General features: G+C 36.8%; 2 protein-coding genes across 6 annotated transcripts in view; one reads left to right on the top strand and one right to left on the bottom strand.

The window, feature by feature from the left end:
• The window catches only part of SAP30 (Sin3A associated protein 30), a 43,128-nt gene that overhangs the window by 13,238 nt on the left and 11,574 nt on the right, over positions 1 to 18,316 (top strand). For all 5 annotated transcript variants that reach the window (XR_012517044.1, XR_012517045.1, XR_012517047.1 and 2 more), the window contains exon 4: positions 4,606 to 4,667. Coding sequence is in view for 1 of the 5 variants with exons in the window: in XM_039479179.2 (XP_039335113.1) it covers positions 4,606 to 4,620 (15 nt within the window). In the remaining 4 variants the exon portion in view is untranslated. The remainder of the gene's footprint in view (positions 1 to 4,605; positions 4,668 to 18,316) is intronic.
• SCRG1 (stimulator of chondrogenesis 1) lies at positions 4,257 to 15,146 on the bottom strand. Its single transcript, XM_039479182.2, has 3 exons — positions 14,748 to 15,146; positions 6,878 to 7,133; positions 4,257 to 4,488 (listed from the first exon to the last, which is right to left on the bottom strand). The coding sequence occupies exons 2-3, from the start codon at positions 7,117 to 7,119 to the stop codon at positions 4,434 to 4,436; spliced, it is 297 nt and encodes a 98-aa protein (XP_039335116.1). The 5' UTR covers positions 7,120 to 7,133; positions 14,748 to 15,146; the 3' UTR covers positions 4,257 to 4,433.

Genomic DNA, 18,316 nt, shown 5'->3' with positions numbered 1-18,316 from the left:
ACTGCTTACTGTAGAATTTATTCCTTTGAGATTATTAATTTCTTGCATTTCTTTACAGCTAAGAGCTGATGCTTGCTATGCACTTGAGTTTATTTTGCAAATTTTGTCCTAGTTGCATTAATATCTACACAATCAACTATAGTTCTCAAATAATAGTCATATTAATTGCTACCAGAGTATTACATATATGAATATATATTTTTTGTATGCTATATATGTATGTATTTATGTATATATACTTTAATGATACTAAATGTACATATGAAGTCAGCTTTTTATACATTATACCCAATGGACTTATCATTTGACTTCGAAACCTCTGAAAACGTAGATCACATAAACTCTTGAAAATTTACTGTGGCTTTTAAAGTTCTTAGAATATATCAAGTATGTATATTCTGCACATTTTTCTCTAGATATACTACAATACAATGATGAGCATGTTGCACAAAAGTAAATTTAGTATCAACTTACTTTCATTTTCTAATATCAGTTTCTCTTTAAATTTTTGAGAGAAAACTTGAGGCTTAGACTGTCAATGCAAGATATAGAAATACATGAATTTGATTTTTTCCTTTTGGGAAAATTATTTTAAAACCTATAGTGCTTTACTTATAGAGAACTTTATATTTTAAAAACATCTGCTGTAATATTTTACAAAAATGATTTATTATAGAGAGAACTTATATGTACCTTTTGGTAATTATAAAGATGTTAAAGTCACAAAATGATCTGTGAATGCTTCTGCCTTGCCTTTCCTTCTCCCAAGTAGTTGCTGCTCATTGTTTTTCTTCTCCATCTTTCTTCCAATTCTCTAATAATTATTTAGGATCAGTACCTAATCCCAGCAAACAAAAATATTCAACAAGTCTCTATGAATTATGATGAAGAAAAGAGGAATTTTATCAAAAAGAGATGAGCTGTTAGTATGTACCACTGTCAACTTTGTACTCAGCAATGTGGGATTCACAGTAAGAACAAAGATATAGAAATCAAAGATAAAAATACAGAAATTGTTGTTCAGTAAGCTTTTAGAATAAACGAGCTATCTGAAATGTACAATTGTGTGTCCTATCCAAGTAAAAGTTTGCATTTCTGTGAAGGAAATAATAGATTAGGTTATTCTGTTAAACAACATAGTGTTTAAGACTCTAGATGCTGGCACAGAAATGGCCATATTCAAAATCTAGCTCTATTGCTCACTGATAATGTAAACTTAGACAAACTACTGAATATCTTGAAACCTTAACATTTTTGTCCGTAGAACAAGGATCATAAGAGTACCTACCTCATTCAGTTGCTGCAAGACAGTGTATGGAAATATAGTAAAATTTTAATAAAAGCTTACTTGCTTATAACTAAAATCTGTTGGAAACACTCATGCCTGTAATCCTAGCAATTTGGGAGGCCAAGGCAGGCTAGGAGTTTGAGACCAGGCTGTCCAACATGGTGAAACCTCATTTCTACCAAAAAATACAAAAATTAGCTGAGTATGGTGGTGGATGCCTGTAGTACCAGCTACTCAGGAGGCTGGAGCACAAGAATCGCTTGAACCTGGGAGGCAGAGGTTGCAGTGAGCCAAGATAGTGCCACTATACTCTGGCCTGAGTGATGCAGTGAGACTCCATCTCAAAAAAACAAAACAAAACAAAAGCTATTGTTTTTAAAAATGTGTTGACCAAGTCAGAAAAACAGTTTTGTAAGGTAAGTTGTGTGAATGTATGTTTTTACATTTATTTGGTTAATATAAAGAAGGCTTTGTGCTTGTATAATGCATTCATTTCTAAAAGAATATACCTGAATTTCATATATTTTCAGAAAGGAGACATTATGATGAATAAAAAATTCCACTTATTAAATATTTAGCTTTTTTAGATATAATTTTTCTTACCAGGCTTTGATTGCAATAATCAGGGAACACTTATTAAAAAGCCATTGTTGTTTCACACAAGTCCTTATGCTGATGTGTCATTTGTAAATGGAGACACCGGATTTTTAATGCTTTTTTCTTGCTCAGGGAGAGTTTATGCCAAGTAGAAACCAAGTAGAAAATGAAACAGGTTTGCTGATAGTTTTCTTTATTTACCTATTGTATGCACTGTTCCAGAATGGATATGAAACTTCCATTACTGAGTTAGTCTGATTTCATTACCAGTCAATTCAGTGAAGAAACAAAGGCCAATCAAATCACATGCTATCTTGATAAAAACTAATATTATCTATCTATCTATATTATTTTACAATTTCACTTCATGTATTTTATAGGAGGTCACACTATTCAAAAACATGTTCTGACTTGTGTAATTATATATACTCTTTAAGACATTGAATTGTGACTACCTCAAAATTGTTTGGTCCAGCCCAGTACCACTTATTAAACACAGATTAGATACCAGATACTTTTCTGGGTGTGGTCTAACAGATCAGGGACCTCCAAGGATGCATTTTAATGAAATAATATCACTTTTATTCACAAAATGATATTTCCCAAATTACCTGTGAGGTAGTTTCTCAAACTTTTTCCCACAATACTTTGTATAGCACCCATACTTCTCTGTAGCAGGCCTCAGATTTATAAGTAATTATTTGTTCATAATGATCACACCTTTGTTAAAGCACAAGTCCCAGGAGGATAAGTCCATTTTATTCATTACTGTATCCGCAGATCTTGATAATGGCTGGCACTTAGCAAGCACTGAATACATTTTTATAACATGAAAAACTTCCTGACATTACCTCTGATGGCCAGTATGAGTTACCTACCTCTTAAGATATTGGGCCATAATCCAAAGCTGTCTCCTCTAACAATCAGAAATTATCTTTTAAGGTGCCTGTTTTTTACTTTTAAAATTTATACGACTTTTAAATTCTTATCCATTGTGTTTCTTTTCATGTGTGTTTTGTTATTCGCAAGAAAAATGGATACTTTAGGGAAATGTATCATGGTTTTAAGGATACATCTGTGTGTAGCATATGGGCTTTCAAATTGGAACTCTTTTGAAAATCTGCCTTGATTTTTAGCAAATATCTTAAAGTTGAGTTCATATCTGAAAAATGAGGCTGAGAATATTTACCTTGAAGGTTTTTGTTGTTGTTTTTTAAACAGTAAAATGAAATGTACTTAAAGTTCTTAGTTTTTGTTTGTTTGAGACAGAGTCTCACTCTGCAGTTCCATGGTAGAGTTCAGTGGCATCAACTTAGCTCACTGCACCCTCGAATTTCTGGGCTCAAGTGATACTCTTACCTCAGCCTCCTGAATAGCTGTGACTACAGGTGCACACCACCATGCTCAGCCAATTTTTAAACTTTTTTGTAAAGACAGGATCTCACTATGTTGCCCAGGCTGGTCTCAAACTCCTGGGCTGAAGTGATCTTCTTGCCTTGGCCTCCCAAAATGATAGGTTTGCAGACATGAGCCACCAGTCCCAGCCTGAAATGTACTTAAAGTTATTAGCATATGTAATATACACTCACATATTGGACATATTGTTTCCCTTTTCCTTGTTTTATTTATTTATTTATTTATAGACAGGGTCTTGCCCTGTCACCCAGGCTAGAGTGCAGTAGTACAATCATAGCTCACTGCAGACTTCAACTCCTAGGTTCAAATGACCCCCTTGAGTAACTAAAACTACAGGTGTGGGTACCCACACCCTGCTAATTTTTTTTGTAGAGAGTAGGTCTCACTATGTTTCTCCTTTTCCTTCTTTCTAGAAAATTTCTAGCTCCCTCCTAAGAATCTCAACTTACACCTGGTTCTTTCAATACGTGGTTAATAACTGTCAACTTAAGGACTGAAAGTATTGTGAATCCTTGAGCCATGGCTGTAAATCTTCATCTGGGGGACAGAACTCTCTTTAACTGAGTGTAATGAACACCTCATAGATGACATTTTTCTTTTTTTTTTTTTTTTTGAGACGGAGTTTCGCTCTTGTTACCCAGGCTGGAGTGCAATGGCGCGATCTCGGCTCACCGCAACCTCCGCCTCCTGGGTTCAGGCAATTCTCCTGCCTCAGCCTCCTCAGCAGCTGGGATTACAGGCACGCGCCACCATGTCCAGCTAATTTTTTTGTATTTTTAGTAGAGACGGGGTTTCACCATGTTGGCCTGGATGGTCTCGATCTCTTGACCTCGTGATCCACCCGCCTCGGCCTCCCAAAGTGCTGGGATTACAGGCTTGAGCCACCGCGCCCGGCTAGATGACATTTTTCTAGGCAAAATTTTTAACCAATGCCAACAATGTCCACAGAGAAAAATTAGATTGAATTAAGTTTTATTACTACTTGTTTAACAGATTTACTTGTCTTAGACAAGTAAGAATTTATAGAATCTATGCTTTATTGCACTGTATAGAAACTAGAAATGCAGTTATACTGATGTAGTGCAGTTTGCGGGAAATCAGGGATGGCGTGCTCCAGGATACATGAAGAGTCTCAGTGATTGTTGCAAGGAATCACGAAAGAGATCTTTGGTCCAAAGAAGATGTCTCTGAAAGAAAGTAGAGCATCAGTTAAATTCACCTGAAGGCTAAGATGTTCGTTAGTCTCTTCTAGGTTAAAATTAACCAGTGATTTCCAGAATTTCAGTAATGACTATTCTTTTTAGGTGACTAAAATGTAAAGAGATGAGTGGGATGACTTGCCACAGAAGCAACAAAGACCAAGAAGGTAATGGATTTGTCTACTTTCCCCTCATTTGCCATTAATATCATGCTACCATTTATCTACAAAGAAAAACAAATATTAGGTAATTTCAAAACTTTATAGTCATGCATACAATTGCATGTGTCTTATATGTTTAAATCTGCAGTTAGGAAACAGAAGATTCATTTTTGTTTATTAAATAAATTTCTAGGTTTTATGAGAAAAGGAGAAACATTACAAAGCTACTCAACTTTTCCTGGTTGAAAAGATCACATAAAGTAATACATAAAAATGCATGGAAGAATACAAAATTATATACATATGCAAGATAGTATTATAATTATGGCTTATTAGAAATATACTTAGCAAGACAACTGTTGCTACTGGTTGGAATTTCTCTGTAATTTCCCCCAAATCAAGTATATCTACACTGCTGTTCTCATCCATTAACAGAGATAATCACAAAATTATAATATAAATGTAAGTCCATTTTAGTAAACTGTTTTCAAGTCATACAAAAAAAAAGCAAACATGGTATTTTAATATTAGTTGGCTTTTTATTTATGTAGTACAGGAAAAAATGGTCATTTGATGAGGTTAATTTAAGAGTTCTTGGCATCATTGTTTTAATAGAGTGATTCTTAAATTTTCCTATGCATTATAATCACCTAGCAGGTTTGTTAAAACATAATTGCTGGGTTCTACCTCCAGAGTTTCCGATTCAGTAGATCTGGGGTGCAATTCAAGGATGGATATGCAATATTAAAAACTCAGTTGATGCTGAAGCTGCTGCTCTGGGAACCACCCCACGAGAACCAGCTGGCTTCGTAGATGAAATATCTGGTCTGAATCAGAACAGCTGGGTTCTAATCCCAGTGTTGCTATTAGCTAGTAATGTGGGATAGTACTGGCCATTTCAACTTTCTGCACCTTTTCTTGGTAAGATGGTTATAGCTGCTTTTTCTATTTCACAGATTTCTTAGAAGAATGAAAATATGATGACATCCATTGAAAGTAATTTGAAAAAGCTAATTTCAGTATGAAATATACAAAATCATAGATATTTGAAAGATTCCTCAATAACCAGGGGGAAATGATTTTAAAATCAAGAACTAAAAATATTTATTAATTTATCTACCATCATTTTATAGTTTTTCTTTGTTTGTTTGTTTGAGATGAAGTCTCACTCTGTCGCCCAGGCTGGAGACCTTTACACCACATGATCTCTGCTCACTGCAACCTCCGCCTCCTGCGTTCAAACAATTCTCTTGTCTCAGCCTCCAGAGTAACTGGGATTACAGGCATGTGCCAACATGCCCGGCTAATTATTTTTGCATTTTTATAGAGACAGGGTTTCACCATGTATACTTGTATTTTAAGTGCAAAATGATGGTAGATAAATCAATAAATATTTGTACTTAAAATATAAGTATAAAACAAAGGTAAATACATTGTCTTGAACTTTTATCTAGTTCATTTCTGGTTTACTTATACATAGAACTAGAAAACTTTTCTGTTCAGTTAATTACTTGATCCATTCAATGAGATTTTGTTTTTTCTTTTCTTTTCTTTTTTGAGACAGAGTTTCACTCTTGTCACTCAGGCTGGAGTTCAATGGCGCAATCTCGGCTCACTGCAACCTCCGCCTCCTTGGTTCAAGCAATTCTCCTACCTCAGCCTCCCAGGTAGCTGGGATTGCAGTCATGCGCCACCATGCCCAGCTAATTTTGTATTTTTAGTAGAAATGGGGTTTCACCATGTTGGCCAGGCTGGTCTTGAACTCCTGACCTCAGGTGATCTACCCAACTCAGCCTTCCAAAGTACTGGGATTTTAAGCATGAGTCACCACACCTGGCCTCACTGGGATCTTTTACCTAAAACCTTTTCTTGGTTTTAAAATTGGTTTAAGATTTCAATCTTGAGATTGACTCCTACTACTGGTAGATTTTTTTTTGTGGCAAAAATCAGATGGGGAGTTTAGAATTTCATAGATTGAAGTATTATTTTCTGGATGTCATTTACTTTTATTAACTCAGCTAAATTCCATTTGAATTTTCATTTAAATGAAAACATTTAGTTCTTTACGCAATAGTGATTATTCTAAAAAGAGCTTAGATTTGAACAGCATTTTATTAAAAGGATTATTAATTTCAGCAAACCCATTATGAAAATGCATCTATAAGTTGTTGTGCATACATTTCCAGGCAATACACTTCGTGATTTCATTTCCTTACTTTGGGCAGCAGAGCAATTCGCTGAAGTTGCAGTAACAGATCATTTCACATCCCTTCCCATCCCAGAAATGATCCTGGACATTGACATCAATCTGTGTCAGGTCAGCTACTCCTTCCGGAAGGTTGTGACAGTTGCGATCTTTTAGCATCTTTCTGTAGCAAGAGAGGCGATTTGCAGGCATGGCTTGAACTCCTAGCAGCAAAGTTAGCCCAGCGGTGAAAATGAGTACCATAAATTTCATTTTGGCTTTTGGCCCTGAGATAGAAGAAAGACCAAAATGTGTCAATGTTTGTTTCTTAAAGATAGAATTTATCTGAACATGAAGTTCTGTAGCATGCTCATAAACTCTTGGATAGAAATAATGGGAGTTGGCCTTTTCTACAGTCCTGTTTGTATTTCTTGAAGTGTAGTTTTATGACCATCTATGACAAAAGCCATTTGGAATATTTGTTAAAAATCAAATGCTCAGGCTTCTGGGCTGGGCACAGTGGCTCATGCCTGTAATCTCAGCATAGGAAGCCGATGTGCAAGGATTGCTTGAGCCCAAGAGTTTGAGACCAGTCTGAGCAACATAGTGAGATCCTGTTTCCACAAAAAATTAAAACATTAGCCATGCATGATGGCATGTGCCTGTAGTCCCAGCTACTCAGGATCACTTGAGCCCAGGAGTTTGAGGCTGTAGTGAACCATGATTGTCTCACTGCTCTCCAGACTGGGGATGGCAGAGCAAGACCTTGACACCACACACACACACACACACACACACACACACACACACACACACATGCACATGCTGTAGGCAGGGAGGAGGTGTTAGTGAGAGCCAGACTCTGCATTTAATAAGTACCCAAAGCCATGTATTTTTTGAACATGGGGTAAAGAACAACTGCTTTTTAAAGTGATATAAACTCAGACAAATTTTTAGGACAAATAGCATAATTGAATTCAGTGGTTCTTTGCCTTACATAGCTTACATCCTAACAACATTGTCAAAAACCTGGGTCCCATCCTGACAGAAACAAAAAACCCATTTATGTTGATAGTGAAAGATGATAGTGTACAGATATGCTTATAGTTTGATTAGTTGTTTTTTAACTTCCAGAAGTATTTTAGGACCCATTATTATTGCAAATTTTTAGTAATGTTTTGGATTTTGATTTCACAGAGACTACTTCTTCTTAGCTGCAGTTGAAAATGAAGGCTTGAATTCCCACCTTATAATCATCTGGCCTACCATGAACTCCTACCATGATGGGGAACTCATTACTGACTAAGTCGACATATTCCATTGATATAGTTCTAACATTTTTCTTATTGGAAAGTATTTTTTTCTGTAGCTTCCACCCACCATTCCTAGTTTGAACCTTGAAGTAACACCAACAGTTCTAATTCCTCTTACAGGAATTGTGTAAAACTATAGAATATTAAATATCTATCTAATTTGACTTCTCTAATTTCTATATTAGACATGAAGAAAATGGAGACTATCATAGTAAAGAAAGAATAGCAAAATAGTGAAGGAACCAGAATTAGATTCCAGAACCATTCAGATTTTATCTTGTTATCAGGTGCCAAAGTATCTTTTCTTTCTTGAAAAGAGGGAAAACAGATGGAGGATATTTCTCTTTGGACATTGTACTTTGAAAACAACAACAACAACAACAACAACAACAAAAAAAAAAACAGTATTGTGGAATACCTGGATTTGGTGGCTCATGTCTGTAATTCCAGCACTTTGCAAGGCCAATGTGGGCAGATCACCTGAGGTCAGGAGTTCAAAACCAGCCAGGCCAACATGGCAAAACCCTGTCTCTACTAAAAATACAAAAATTAGCCTGGGGAGGTGGCATGCGCCTGTACTCCCAGCTACTCGGGATGCTGAGGCATGAGAAACACTTGAACTTGGGAGGTGGAGGTTGCAGTGAGCCGAGATAACGCCACTGCACTCCAGCCTGTGTAACAGAGTGACACTCAGTCTCAAAAAGAAAAAAAAAAAAAAAAGAACAAGAAGGAAAACAATATTGTGGAATGGAAATTTTTTGCATGAAATTTTTAGTGATTAGGTGCATTTAAAAGGTAAATCCTTTAGATAAGGTAATGGATTTTGAAATAAATACATTCATTGCTTTTTTTCCTTTAGTTTAGAAACTAAGTATTTCTTCATACTCTTGAGTTTCAGATTTTTCTTTGTTGCACATTCTAATTTGAGTTAGCCATTTTTGGCTTTGGCTCTATATTTCCTTAGAATTATCAATATCCAATTTAATTTCCACCTCCAAACATTAGAAAGTGAAAGAAAAGACTAAAATGAGATCTACTTCATTTTCTATATATTCAGTTTTAATGGAGCAAGACATTACAGTGTTACAGTGCATCACAGTGCAGCATATATAAATGATATCTTCCAATGGGCTTTTTGTGAGGTCATGGTTTAATATGTGATCTATCATGGAGAATTTTCTGTATGTGCTTGAGAAGAATGTATATTCTTCTGCTGTTGAACTGAATGTTCTATATACGTCTGTGAGGTCCATCTGGTCTGTACTGGTATTGAAGTCCACTCTTTCTTTGTTGATTTTCTGTCTGGTTATTCTATACATTACTAAAAGTGGAGTATTGCAGTTTCCTGCTATTACTGTGTTGCTGTCTATTTCTCATTTTAGTTCTGTCAATATTTGTTTTATATATTTAGGTGCTCTGATGTTGGGTGCATATATATTTATAATTGTTATAGTTTGGTGGTGTGTTGACCCTTTCATTGTTATATTTTCTTCTTTGTCTCTTGTGACAGTTTTCTACTTATAGTCTATTTTGTCAGATATAAAACAACCCACTCTGCTTTCTTTTGGCTTCCATATGCATGGAATATCTTTTTTCATATCTTTACTTTTACCCTGTGTGTGTCCTTAAATGTTAAGTAAGTCACTTGTAGAAATCATATGTATTATTTTTTTTCTTTCAGCTACCCTATATCTTTTGATCTGAGAGTTTAATTCATTTACATTTAAACATTTAAAGTAATTATTGGTAGGGAAGAATTTACTATTGCCATTTAGCTTATTGTTTCTAGCTGTCTTGTGGTAAGTTCTTCGGTGCCTTTCTTCCTGGTGTGTCTTTTTTTTTTTTTTTTTTTTTAATTGGGACAGAGTTTCACTCTTGTCGCCCAGGCTGGAGTGCAATGGTGTGATTTCTGCTCACTGCAACCTCCGCCTCCCGAGTTCAAGCAATTCTCTTGCCTCAGCTTCCTGAAGTAGCGGGGATTACAGGCACCTGCCACCATGCCCAGCTATCTTTTTTTGTATTTTTTAGTAGAGATGGAGTTCCACCATGTTGGCCAGACTGGTCTTGAACTCCTAACCTCAGGTGATCCACCTGGCTCGGCCTCCCAAAGAGTTGGGATTACAGGCATGAACCACTGCGCCCAGCCTTGTGTAAACTTCTGTAGGTATTTCCTTTGTGGTTACCATGAGGCTTACATAAAATATTTTATGATTATAAGTCTGTTTTGAGGTGATAACAACTTCAATCATATACAAAAACTACACTTTTAATTCTCTCTCACCACACTATGATATTGGTGTCATAATTTACATCTATTTATACTGTGCATCCATAAACATATTTTAAAGTATAGTTATTTTAATACTTTTATCTTTTAACTTTTATGCTAGAATTAAATGGGATTTAACCACCACCATTTTAGTAATATATAGTAATATAGTAGTTTGTATATATTCATATATACACTTACCTTTATCAATGAGTTTCATATTTTCTTATGCTATTGTGCTATGTTTAACAATAAAGATGTATAGAGCATTTTCTTATACTTAAAAAGAAATCTTTTTGTTCCATTATGATATTTCTATATGTTGCTCTCTCTCCCAGGAATGTTCTCCTTCTATCTGGTTTCTTGACTTTTAGGTCTCAGTTTAAATGTCATTCCTTCAATGGCCTTTCAATCTAAGGTATTTCAACCTTAATTTTTCATAGTGCCTTTTTTCTTTTCCTTAATGATATGTATCACAATTTAAATTATATATTTGTGAATTTACTCATTGTATGTCTGTCATTCTCATTAGACTGAAGGTTCATGACAGCAACTTATTTTGTTCATTACCATACACCAGTGGCTAATACAATGCTTGGCCCATACTTGAAAATGAATGATTTTCCAAAAATGCATTTTTATCCTAGGCAAACGCCTATAGAGGTTTTATGTTGTCTAAAAGAATATGTGCACTTCTTCAGGCTAATCTAAGGCCTTCCTTTCACTTTCTCTCCACACCTATCATTCATTCCTGTTCAGCTAGCCAGGCAGTCAAACGAGTCATCTCTTTAATCCTGTATGTGTGTCTCTGCCCTGTTGTTCCTTCTCACTCCTTCCCTTTATGTTAATTTCTGACCAAACCATCCATTAAGGACAAACCTTATACTCATGTCTTCTAAGAATTCTTCCCCGATTCCATGCAGCACCACTCTCATAGCTGACTTGCTCTGTATTCCCAAAGCACTTATATATAATCTGTCCCACAAGAACTGTGAATGTGAGTAAATAATGCCTTGCCATTGTCAGCGTTTTTATAAGCTGGTTAACTATTTGGAGAATAGGAAGACAATTGGATATGGGGAGTGGGAAATTCAGAGAGCTGATTAATTATTTAGTGAATTGGTCATTATGTGAATTTACCCACAGCCAAGTAGGAAGATTGGGAACAGTCATAAAGGACCTAGAGGATATGATAGAGAGTTTAGATTTGATTGAATATATTAAGAAGATATTGGAAGATTTTGACAGAACAGTAGCATGATCTGATTTAAGTTTTTAATTTTATTATTTTTTTTTATTATACTTTATGTTCTGGGGTACATGGGCAGAACTTGCAGGTTTGTGACACAGGTATACATGTGCCATGGTGGTTTGCTGCACCTATCAACCCGTCATCTACATTAGGTATTTCTCCTAATGCTCTCCCTCCCTCAGCCCCCCACCCCCCAACAGGCCCCAGTGTGTGATGTTCCCCTCCCCGTGTCCATGTGTTCTTATTGTTTAGCTTCCACCTATGAGTGAGAACATGTGGTGTTTAGTCTGTTCTTATGTTAGTTTGCTGAGAATGATGGCTTCCAGCTTTATCCATGTCCCTGCAAAGGACATGAACTCTATCCCTAACTTCTCTGTGAAGATATGTTGTGGTGGGACAAGATTGGAAATAGAAGAAATGAAGTTTTTGGTGAGAACTGTTGGGAGATATGAGGCAAGAGGGAAAGAATCAAGGATAACTTTTGGGTTTTTGGCTTGAATGGTGTTGCCATTTGTTGAACTGAGGAAGAATTGGAAGGAGCCATTTTGGGGGGAATCTAGGAGTGAGTTTTTGACAGGTTAAGATTGACGTGCCTATTAGACATCTATTAGAAGATGTTGAGTAGGCAGTTGAATGTGAGTCTAAAGATCAGGGCTGGAAATACAAATTTGAGAGTAATGAGGATACTTGTTGACAGTATCTATAGCTCTGGGTATGACAGGGTAGACCCAGAAGAGATGAGGCCATGACTGAGGCCCAGAGCAATTCAATTTTCAGAGGACTGGAAGAGGAGATGCCAGTATCAAGACAGCAAGAACTGTAACTTCTACTTCTTTTGTATTGAAGCAGAGTGACTGGTTCAATGCTGAGTTCAGTCAGTGTTCAAAAAATTTCCTTCAGCGAAATGAACAAATAAATTGCTAAAAAAAAAAGTAGGTAAATTGCCATAGTACATACCTCTTCTATGTTCATGCCAGAGCATAAAATAGTGTTTTTGCCACAGTCTCAGTTATATACTACAATGGAAAGTTCCACACCTGGCAAGTACCTACTGGTAGGGGTGTGTGTGTGTGTGTGTGTGTGTGTGTGTGTGTGTGTGAACACATTATAAATTACATGTTTTAAATGCAGACTTCTCCCTTTACTTAAGTACAGATAAATAGCTTCAACTATTATTTAGCAAATGGAAAAATTTCTGAGCCAGTATGTTCCTGGGATATAATGGTTGTTGTTTTCATTGAAGGACACCAAACTTAATCCTTGGCAATCCATCAAAACCATATATGTTCAAGTGCCAATAAAAGTGAAATGACTTTGGCCAATTTGAGGCAAATTGGTCTTTATTTGTTAAGCTGAGGTACATGCACTTAAAAGTCCTCTTGGAATACACCCAAATTACAAAAGAAAACAAAGTTACCTACTAAAAATTGGAAGGAGTGAGCAAGAGAAGCTTAGGTAGTTATTCATTTTTTTTTTAAATTCGATTTTATGTAATTGACATTTTCCAAATGTTGTATGATACCTTTTATATCCTAATAGTATTGTAAGTTTTAATAGATCATTGCAGAGGATACAGGATTATGAGCAAGACATTTCCAACTAAACAATCAATCAATCATTGCCACCATCCTTTGGTAGGGAACTGCAAATTTTGATTCTGTCTGAGGGTATTTAGCACAAGCAAGCTTTTGAATGTCTGGAGTTAAATGGAGATTTAAAAAGAAAAATTATCCCATTTAATGGCCAAAACTAACAGGACCATGCAGTTTAAGTGTTCAGACATTTATGGTGCAAATGCTCATACAGCCAGCTGATGTCAGTTCTGGGAACTGGTATTAAGAGCAGTGGCATGAAACAGAGTTGATGAATTAGACAGAAAGGGCAGTCCATTTTCAGATTGCTTTCAAAAAAGCAGCAAAGCTGCAAAAGCAAATGAAAACCCCAGCCCAGAACTTGAAAACCCCAGCCCAGAACTTGACATTTGAAATATCAAAATTATAGATGGAAGAGATTAAAATTGCTGCCCGGTTTGTGATGTTTCCCATTCATCTTTCTTCGAAGGCGAAAATCACTGCTATTTTAAAGTTCTCTCTTTTTTCTTATTAACTCCCTTAAAAGATGTTTGTGTTTAGAATGACTGGGTCCTGAAGTGAAATTTCCCAAAGTGTGTGTTAAAGAACGGAAGTAGTATTAAAAAGTGAATAAGCTGCTTAAAGATCCTTAAAACAGACATATCCTAAATATCTAACATACCTTCATCCATAGAAAAACAAAATTCACATCCTCCCTAAAAGTGATCTGCCTTCAGGCTCTTAGAGCATGCCAGAAGATGATATTAATATTCAGTCTTGCATCATTCCCCTTCTTTTCCTGGACACAGTAAATCATCATCACTGGAGAAAAGGACCAGCATTTGGGAGAGCTTTTCATAGCCTGTGTAACTAAGTTAAGGCATTTTAAAGAGGAATTTTTCTAAGTCTCAGAGGGAAAAAGTGTTCTCTTTATATTTGCAGTACAGACAGCGTTGTGTTCCAAGAATGGACACCAAGGATGAATTCAATGAATTCCCTCTTTGTATCACAATTTTGTACCGTTTCTTTTCAGGAATCAGGATTTTTAAAAGCAAAAAAAAAAAAATTTGCTTTCTTAGATATAGCAGTTAACTTCACGTAGTGTGGATAATATAGCTGCTGCATTTAAAACAATCTTAGGTACTTTAGCATCCTTATATAGTTCTGAGGAGTTGGCTAAGTCCTGTTGTGTGGGATGGCATTCAGAGTGAATTTGGGCATTAAATAAATAACAGTGAAGAATCCGCCTCTTTTTTAAACCTATGATGAAATGACTTTCCTGGTCAAGAAATATATATTTTTTCTTCTCTTTTAATCTGATTATTTGCCTTTCTACTAGGAAGCATCATATTGTTCAAAGTGCCCGCATCATCTCCTCAGAGGATCTCTTTCTTTTCTGACTCAACACATACATACATTTCTGCTGTAATCTACAGCAGTGGTTTTGAGTAGAACAAATAACATAAGATGTTTTTTATAGAGAAAAAATTACATACCTTTTTCTTCTTCTTTCTTTTTGGTCTTCTTGGCAGAGGATGCTTCTTAAATGCTCACACTCACGGGGCGAGTTTGGGCAAAAGACGAAGAGAGGAGGTGCTGGAAAGAGCTTCTTTACAACTGAACCTTTGTCTGCCTTGTCTCTGGCTGGGGATCGGCAGACTGGCTGCTCCAGCCAGGCCTGCGGGGAGGAGGGAGTGGAGTCTGCAAGAACTGCCTCCTTTGGAACTGTTCAGTTCGTTCCAAACCAGGCGTGAATGAACTGAACAGCTTCTTTACAGAGGGAAATAACTGCTCTATACAAGAACCTCAGGGAGGCAGACTCTTGCAGCAATAAAATATAAACCTGAGGGATTTTAAAAGAACACAGAGTGATTTTTCCCTTAAGAGAAATCTCTCTCTCTCTCTCTCTCTCTCTCTCTCTCTCTCTCTCTCTGTGTGTGTGTGTGTGTGTGTGTGAGAGAGAGAGAGAGAGAGAGAGAGAGAAGAGAAAAGGGGGGAATGGCTAGCTGTGCACCTCTTTCTCTTTCACAGTTTTCCTCGCTATCTAGGTCTCTTACAGCATTTTGGTAGAAGATATGTTCCAATTCACATTCCACTGCTTGCGTTTCTCACAACAAAGAGTCGTTACTGGTCCATGGAAAGCTAAAATAAATGACTAAAAAAGAAATATACTCTGTGCCTTAGAAATAAAGGCTGAAAAGAAATTTTATTCTGTCTTAAGCAAACTATACTGGGATTCTAGCATCTGTTGACTGTCTTTTAGGTTTTTAAAAAATTTGATTAGGAGTAGTGTTCTGGGAATTAGAGGTATGATGTTGGAATTATCTAGACAGACAACGGAGGAAAGGACATTCCAGGTTGAATTACAAAGGCATGAAGGTGAAAGAGAGGGTGACGACTTCAGAGATTACAGGTAGCTTCATTTGACTAAAACCAAAGATGGTAGGAGATGAAATTCGAGAGATAAGAAGCAGAAAAGTGATGAAGTACCTCATATACCATGCTAAAAAATTTGGATTTTATCCTGAAGATGAATGGAAAGATGATGAAAACATATTAAAAAAGGTGAAAAGCTTTACTGCAGTGTGAAAGAAGGATGGTGTCCGGGAGGAAACGAGACTAAAGACAGAGAATACAGGCTTTTACTCTAATCCAGAAGAGAAGACAGGAAGGAAAACTGAAAAGACTTGATGAACAATTAAGTGAGTATGTTTAGGGTAGAGACAGTAACGTTTATTAACTTTCAAAGGCTTGGCCCTTTGGATGGACTGTACTGTTAATCATCTAGAAAAAGAATATGAAAGAAAGAGCTGTTATTCATCTAGGAAAAAGAATACAAGAGTTTTGGTTGGAGGAGGAGTGGGAAGATAGAAATGAGTTTGTTGATGAATGTTAAGTTTAAGGGACCCTAAATGCATTTGAGAATGTTTAGTAGGCAGTTGGTTAAATGGACCTGGAGCTTAGGAAAAAACCTGGTCTAGAGAATTATTTTACCAACAATCAACTCAATATCAGATAATCTCAACTAAATAACTAATAGAGTTATTCAGTTAAATGATAGCTGAAGTCATGGTTGTAAGACTAGAAAGTTACTGTGCTCTTACTGTGTGCCAGGCATTTCACATGTCTGAACTCATTCACACTCCTTTCAACGCTGTGAAGTAGGTACTATTATTAGTCCTATTTTATAAATGCAGGAAACATTAGAGATGTCAGATAACCTGATCCAAATCACACACACAGCCAGAAAATGGAAAGACCCTGGCAGTGTGGTTGTATTGTCTTTGTTTCACACCATTATGCTGTACTGCCCCTTAGAATAGATTAGAGATGATAGGACTGAGAGAAGAATCATTTAAGGGAAGGGTAGAGAACTGGGAAGGAAACTGACAAGAGGTAGCCAAAGAAGTAGTGGAAAAATTAGGAGAGTGTCATCATGGAAGTTGAAGGAGGAGTATTTCAAGAGAATGGAGGTGAGTGGAAGGCCACTGATGACAGCAGTGTTGGGAGAGCCACAGACACACAACCTGATATGAAGGTAGGCAAAGCAAAGTGAAGGTCGGTAAAACCAGAAGCAGCTCCATCCCTGAGGGAGATCAGATCTCTGCTTGGTCTCTATTTCACTGAAGCTGGAGCAAGTGGCGTGGGCTTCTGGAAGGGGGATGAGAGGTTTGTGTGCAATGGACTGCACATTTCCTTTGCATATTTATAAACAAGTCTGCTGTGATCCTTACTAAATAAAGATGATGCCACACACAGATGGAGTTAATTTGTTTGCATGATTTAAATGTACAGAAATATGTGAATATGAGGAAGAAAATGGAAACTAGTCTTTATTCCACCTTAAGAGCTATCCATCCTATTTACTTCACGTAGATCTAGACCAGAGGTATGGCACCAAGGCAAATCAACAAACCCTATACATGCATCCTCTCTTTACTCTTTTTTACTCTAATTTTCCTGTGTGTTTCTTTCTTTCCAAATTTCCCTTATTGTGCTGCTCATTTTGTCTCCTTGTGTCTGAATTCATAGCTGCTCAAAATAGTTGGTTCATTTTTATATTCAGTAACACTGAAATCCATACAATATGCTTGGCATTGTGCTTATGAATGCTGGCTGTAAGTGGTACACAGCAGCTCTCAGTAATGATCTAATCGTCTCTGGATCACGTTCTGAGCCATTTGGGAAAGTTTCCTCCTAAGAAGCACATTTGGACCCTGGCCTTGAAGTCCCTTGTGTTTTCAAACATGTGTTTATTGCTAGCTGGACTTCCTATCATTTCTAGGAAGAATTATTAAACATTATCAAACTATAATGCTTGTCATTCATCCTGATATCCAGTACATGGAGTTGTTCATTTGAGAAGGAGTTGAACTGCAAACCAAGGCCTGAAATCACAGAGTCTGTGGCTTTTAGTTTGTGGCTCAAATCTAAAATCACTTTGTTTTCCTGTACATGGAGCCTTAAGGCCTTTTTGTTTTCTTTCCTGATAGGTTTTTACTCAGACCTCTTATTGAACCCCCTTTATGTTGCTCTGAACACCACCTATTTCTTTTTTTTTAATTGCATTTGAGGTTTGGGGTACATGTGAAGAACATGTAAGATTGTTGCATAGGTACACACATGGCAGTGTGGTTTGCTGCACCTGTTTCTTTCATGAGACAGAGTCTTGCTCTGTTGCCAGGTTGGAGTGCAGTGGGGCTATGTTGGCTCACTGCAACCTCTGCCTCCTGGGTTCAAGTGATTCTCCCACCTCAGCCTTCTGAGAAGCTGGGACTACAGGCATGTGCCACCACGCCTGGCTAATTTTTGTATTTTTAGTAGAGACGGGATTTCACTGTGTTGGCCAGGATGGTCTCGATCTTTTGACTTCATGGTCTGCCTGCCTCAGCCTTCGAAAGTGCTGGGATTACAGATGTGAAGCACTGTTGCTGGCCATGACCACCTGTTTCTTTGGGACAGCCTCAGGAGCCTCCCAAAGTGAACCTCTTATGTAACATAGGTCTTCTATTTTAAGTAAAACCGTCCAAATGTAATGTACAGATTTCCAGAAAATATGTCCAGC

Source organism: Saimiri boliviensis, chromosome 3 (assembly GCF_048565385.1).
Source record: "Saimiri boliviensis isolate mSaiBol1 chromosome 3, mSaiBol1.pri, whole genome shotgun sequence".
Lineage (NCBI taxonomy): Eukaryota > Metazoa > Chordata > Mammalia > Primates > Cebidae > Saimiri > Saimiri boliviensis.
Note: the sequence above shows the minus strand (reverse complement) of the source record. Positions and strands in the feature narration are given on the sequence as shown.

What these genes read in the sequence shown, in the direction of transcription:
- SCRG1 (XM_039479182.2), bottom strand. Translation starts at nt 7,119, where the DNA reads ATGAAATTTATGGTACTCATTTTCACCGCTGGGCTAACTTTGCTGCTA. An exon ending in GAATTGCTCTGCTGCCCAAA is followed by an intron (nt 4,489 to 6,877) that starts GTAAGGAAATGA and finishes ACTTTCTTTCAG; the next exon opens with AGACATCTTCTTTGGACCAA.